The 6,145-nt window shown below is 42.0% G+C and overlaps 1 protein-coding gene across 1 annotated transcript in view; it reads right to left on the bottom strand.

Moving 5' to 3' along the window:
* Nucleotides 1–6,145, bottom strand: part of IL17RD (interleukin 17 receptor D) — a 63,064-nt gene that overhangs the window by 6,017 nt on the left and 50,902 nt on the right. The window contains exons 8-11 of the mRNA XM_004676043.2: nucleotides 4,528–4,593; nucleotides 3,559–3,613; nucleotides 2,944–3,054; nucleotides 2,135–2,319 (exon numbers count right to left, since the gene is read on the bottom strand). Of these exons, the coding sequence (XP_004676100.1) occupies nucleotides 2,135–2,319; nucleotides 2,944–3,054; nucleotides 3,559–3,613; nucleotides 4,528–4,593 (417 nt within the window). The remainder of the gene's footprint in view (nucleotides 1–2,134; nucleotides 2,320–2,943; nucleotides 3,055–3,558; nucleotides 3,614–4,527; nucleotides 4,594–6,145) is intronic.

Here is a 6,145-nt window from a genome sequence, read left to right as displayed (position 1 = left end):
GGGGTGGGGAGGGATTATGGTGATGGCACATGGGTGACTTGGTGATAGGAAATCTGCGGGGACTACAATTGAGATGGAAAATGTAAAAATGTAAAATAAACTGTTATAAAAAAAAAAAGAAGAAGAAAGAAAGAAAGAAGCTGTCTGCAGCTACTTCAGTACCAGCTCGATCCTTGGCTGGGGGCTGATCCACATGTTATGGCACACCTCTCCTGTCCTGCCCACTGCTCCCCTCAGCAGTGTATTTTAGTTGTTCTGCTCCCCACTCTATATCTGGTGAATCCTCTCAACCCCACACCTCTGGCCTGTACCCTAGTTCCTGTATGTATAAATAAGTAAATCTTTAAAAATAAAATAAAAGTTAACAGTGGGGGGAGGGAAGTGCACTGGACTATGGTGATGGCACATGGGTGACTTGGTGATGGGAAGCACATGGGGATTACAATTGAGATTAAAAAAATGTACAAAATGATGTAAAAATAAACTATTGTATTATTAAAAAAATAAAATAAAAACTAAGTAAGAATACGTAGCAAGTATTCAAAAAAAAATGTGTCTACCTTTGAACTAGCAATTCCATTTTCAGGCATCTATTTTTGGAAAGTCATCAGATACTGAATTACTGACATGTTTAAGAATGTGAAATACCCTCAATTATAATGCATCAATATCATGGATCATGTGGTTATTAAAAATCGCAGTTTATAGCAAGCAAGCTACAAAGTGGAGACACACACCAGAGCAGGGGAGGGAGTGGGTTCCAAACTGGGTGGGGGGGAAGCAAAAGAGACTATGGTGATGGTGCATCGGTGAATTGTTGATGGGAGTTTTATGGGGATTACAGCTGAGAAATCAAACATGGTACAAAAATGAACAAGAATATTAAAAAGTATACATATAATAAGTAAATAAAATAAAACTGCAATTTACACAGCTGACAGAGTAACGAGTTATTAAAGGAGGAGACAGAGAAAAAGCAATTCTCACAAAATGCAAAACCATAGTATCAGCTCATCTCTGCAGAAAGACAGGAAGGAAATACACCAAATAGTAACCGTGGTTCCCTCTTCTCCAGTTGATATAATAGACCTTTTATACTTACCATCCTTTCCTAGCTTCCAAATTTCCTTCAATACTCATTATTTGGAAGATTTATTCCTCCAAAGCTAGTTATTTAGAAAGTAGAGCAAACTAGATCGTGTTTGTCTGAGGCAGTCAGTGCCAGAATCTCCACCTTCAGGTCTTAGGAAACCACCTCACCCTTGTAAATATGTCTTTTCTACACTAGAGGGCAGTCTCGCCCTGTCGAGAGAGATTTTAAGAACCCTACTAACGGGCAGTTTCCAAGCACAAACAACTTCGAACTACACAGTTACTGAATGCTTGTGTTTTGTTAAGAAACAATGTGCTATCTGTGAGGGCTTCAGGCTTCACTCTCCAACTAACATTATGGTATTATGCCAAGTTCCCCTCAACACTGTTTAAACCCACTGCTTTCTCTCCTTGGCCCCCAAGGCTCGCCAGGATGCCTCAGTGGCCACCTGCACATCCCCATTCCATCCGCTGCAAATTGCCAAGGTAGCTGCCACCCTCCTCCCTCCATTCACCTGAGAGCCTTTTTTTTTTTTTAAAGATTTATTTATTTATTCATATAGAGCTGGGGTACAGGCCAGAGATGTGGAGGGTGAGAGGATTCACCAGAGAGAGAGTGGGCAGCAGAACAGGCAGATCAATGAAGGACACTGCTGAGGGGAACAGTGGGCAGGCCAGGAGAGGTCTGCCTCGCCATGTGGGTCACCTCCAGGGCCGGCGGGAATCGATCTCATGCGGAAGTGGCTTAAGCTTCTTAGTGCTGTGCTTTAACCCACTGTGCCACCAGGGAGGGCCCACCTGCGAGTCTTTTTAATACTTATAGAACTGCCTGCTGTGTGGTTTTCACTCAGGCTTTTGAGCAGCAGGGAGTATGTCAGGGTAAGAACCGAGTGTTAGGAAACATCTGATGTTCATGATGGGCAGGACAGACTGAATGAAGAGCATAAGGCTGACAAAGCTGGTCAAGGTGCCCCCAGAGGCAGCCAAGAATGAGCAGGATATGAGCATCTCAGGATATGAGACAAGCCATTAGACCCCTCACCTCACAGCCACAGAAGTCCTGAAGGAAGTAGGCGAAACATTGGATGACGTTCACGTGGTTCGGGCCATCCTTACTCGAGTAGCAGAGGAAGACCTTGGGCCTCGGCCGCAGCCGCTCTCTGGGGAGTGCTGTGGTGTGCATGGAAGACTCGGAGCTCTCTTCATCTAAATGTGAATATATATTTTCTAAATTGGAAAAGACAGGGTTAATACCTATGAGTAATGCTTTGCTCTGCTCTCTAAGACTGGGGAGGACAGACGTCCTCCTAGATACTCCCAGTTCTCCAATTCAACCAGTGACAGAATTTCTCCAGTGGAGCAACAAATTTTGTCCTTAAATTTGACCTGGAGCAAGCCAAGAAGACCATGGCCAGCAGAAAGCAACCAGAGCCAGCTCTTGCAACCAAATGCAACCACGAGACCAATTAACACAGGCAGAGCTGCCCTTTTTGAGCTGTAACTTAAAAAGGTGAAGTGCTACTAAGAATATATTCGCAATAAATTTTAAACTAAGTATACACCCGTGTACCCACCATCCATATGAAGATACGGGACATTTCCCTGTCCCCAGAAAGTCCCCTCCTCACATAGGACTTTTGTAAGTTATCAAGTCCTACCTTGACCCTGCCCCTCTACATTTCCTTTCTGCTCTTGAATTTACTATCCCAAGTCTGAGAGTAGAAGGATGCCTGTCCTTTTTATGGCTCTGGCAGTTAAATTCAAGTTTCTTCACTCTGGCTCAGCCATGGGCCCTGATGGGCCCTGATGGGCGAGGGGGGGGGTGCATGAGGACAGCACACAAAGAGGCACCTTGCTGCTTCTTGCGGCACATCACAGTGAAGAGCGTTGCAAATGCAGAGATGACGACCAGGGGCACCGTGATGGCGACAGCTCTGATGGGCCCAGCCCACGGGGAATGCACTGGGAAATTTCAAAGGGAAGGCTTTCAAACTTGAGCAGCGGAACAGGTTCAAAGAGACATCATTTTATTTTTCATCTTCAACCTAACCCACAGAACTGGTTCTAGGACCCCCTGACCACCTTCCCTAGTCCTGGCTTGGCAATTATAAAAGGCTTCATTTTAAAGGAGTGCAGTGAACAATTCCACAGTTAGAGTCTGCCGGGACAGTAAATACCTTTGAGTGAGATTTTTGCCTAAGGAAACCTCCCCACCCACCACTTTTCTTAGGAGGACAATTGACTATTTATTCAGTCCTTTCCACACACACACCACACACTGACTTTGATCTTCCAGGCATCTACATTGTGGCGGATGGGGGAGGAAATTCAGGACTGATGGAACATCATTTAAGGGAGAGGAGCTCAAGTTCTGCCCTGCTTTATTTTTGCAAACCATGAAGTATCAAATATCTTGGTCTGGTGTAGTCCATAGCCAGCATTTCAAACAACAACAGAAATTCTCACCTGGCTTTAAGGCGTAATGCACCACTTTTCTTGTTGTATTAGAATCATCCACTAGCTGCAAAACAGAGGATTCTTTTTAAGTGATAGCATCTCAACAGATCTCACTCGCCTTCCCAGCCCAGGCAGGCAGCAGAAGAAGACAGAGAGCAGGTACCTGTGGCCCCGGACCTGCATTCATGTTGGCTGCCTCTTGCTTCTACCACCTCACCACTTAGCTCCCTCACATTTCATGAATCAAAGTGATTTTATTTATTGATTAGTTCAGCTAGTAAGTTTCACATTCTAACAATTTTCAATAATGGCATCTTATCCCTGATGTTCCAGGGCCTCCATGAATGCTTTAAGAAGGCACACCGGTTCAAAGCCATATACTGCAACCAAGTAATGCAAGAACTAGGTGTTTCTACCAAAATATGAAGACATGTTGGTTCTCTTTGAGTAGTAGAGGACAAACTTTTTACTTCCCTTTCTATTTTTCTCTTAAGTCTATTTATTTGTAGTATTAATTTGATACAAGAAGAGGAAGAGAAGAAAAATGTTCTTTTAAGAGGTATTTAAAACCGGATGCATTTATGCAGAATATCAGCAGAAACCTAGAGGAACATATGCAGATGTGATAGGCACAACTTTTACTTTCATATTTTATTAATAAAACAAAAATGTTTAATGCTAAATTTATAACCTATATTTAACAAACATCACTGATGGGGTACTATACAGAATTTCCTTCTCAGAGTTATGTCGATTATATAATTACATAAAACTACTTGAAATATCTAATGAAAAAAAATCAAAGCTTAATTATATGTAAACTTTTAAAAAGCATGTAAAGAGCCACGTAAAATTCTAACTGTACACTCTTTCAATGGTTGAAATATTACTGCTAAGACTCCTAAACAGCTAGAATTCTACATGAACTGGTATCACAATGTAGTGTTAATCACAGGCCTTCCTTTGAGTCATACACACCTCAATTATGTAATCTCCTGGAGAAACATTTTGAAGGAGGCAGCTAGTTGTCTCTGTATTTTGTTCCTGCAATGAAACAAGCAAAACATTTAACAATCCACTTCTTGGATAATCATCACGAGAACCCTTTTTTCCCATCCCAGGGTTGAAGGACACTGCCCCCAGTCTTGGGCAAGTTTCAGAAGATATTGCTCAGTACTATCAGCAAGTGACTGTGCCTATCAGCTGTGTTAGCTAAACCTCGCTTTGATAAAAGGCAGAGGACAGCCTAATTATACCTATGCCTAGTTGGTGGGTCTTCAGTGGGCATATCTGATGTGGAGACAAAGAAATTCGTTAGAATTCCCTTTACTTTAAAAAGGGATAAGGATTCAGTAAGATCTTTGAAGATACAGCACCCAACGCAGCAATAATGTTGGAAAGGAAAAACAGGTGGTACTACAAACTTCAAGTTAAAAAGCTTCTGTACAGCAAAAGACATTACAAAAGACAAACAGATATCCCACTGATTGGGAAACAATTTTCTCTCCAGAAAACTAGCGATGATAAAGGATTGATCATAAAGGTATACAAAGAACAGATGAAACGCAACAAAAATACAGAAAAACTAAAAAGACACTTCTCCAAAGACGAAATGCAGATGACCAACAGCATATGAAAAAATGTTCAACATCACTCATAATAAGGGAGATGCAAATTAAAACCACAATGAGATACTACCTCACCCCAGTGAGAATGGCACATCTTCAAACAACTAGCAACAACAAATGTTGGCGAGGATGTGGAGAAAAAGGAACTCTCCTGCACTGCTGGTGGGAATGCAAACTAGTACACTATGGAAAACTGTTTGGAGGTTTCTCAAACTGCTAAACATGGAGCTTCCATATGATCCAGATACTCCTAGGTATCTACCCAAAAGACACAAAAACACTGATTCCAAAAGATACCTGTACCTTCATGTTTAGTGCTGACTTATTTACAATTGGAAAGACATGAAACAGCCCAAATGCCCAAAAGTGAATGACTGGATTAAAAAGATGTAGTATATATACACAATGGAATATTACTCAGCAACCAAAAAAAAATAAACACGTGTCTTTTGCAGCAACATGGATGTAGTTGGAGAAGATCATGCTTAGTGAAAAAAGCCAGAAAGAAAAGGAAAAATACTGGATGGTTTCACTTATAGCAGGAGTATAACTGACCATGCAAGAAAATAATAATAATAATGATAAACAGCCATCTACCAGCAACATTTTATGGGGGTGGAGTGGGGAATGGGATCAAAAACGGTGGGGGGAAGGAAGTGCACTGGACTATGGTGCTGCCACATGGGTGATTTGGTGATGGGAAGCCCACGGGGATTACAACTGAGGTGAATAAATACACAAAATGATGTAAAAATAAACTATTATATATTAAAAAAAAATTTAAAAAACACAAGTGCTGGGCCTCTCTGGAGGCACAAGGGGTTAAGTCTCAGCACTATGAAGAACTATCCACGGCCACTGCAGCTAGCCCCGACCAGGGAGGTAATCCACATGACACAGCCAACCTGTCCTGCCTTGCTTGCTGCTCCCCTCAGCACTGTGTTTCAGTAGATCTGCCTGTTCTGCTC

This window comes from Condylura cristata, unplaced genomic scaffold (genome assembly GCF_000260355.1).
Source record: "Condylura cristata isolate star-nosed mole 26May11 unplaced genomic scaffold, ConCri1.0 scaffold00004, whole genome shotgun sequence".
Lineage (NCBI taxonomy): Eukaryota > Metazoa > Chordata > Mammalia > Eulipotyphla > Talpidae > Condylura > Condylura cristata.
Note: the sequence above shows the minus strand (reverse complement) of the source record. Positions and strands in the feature narration are given on the sequence as shown.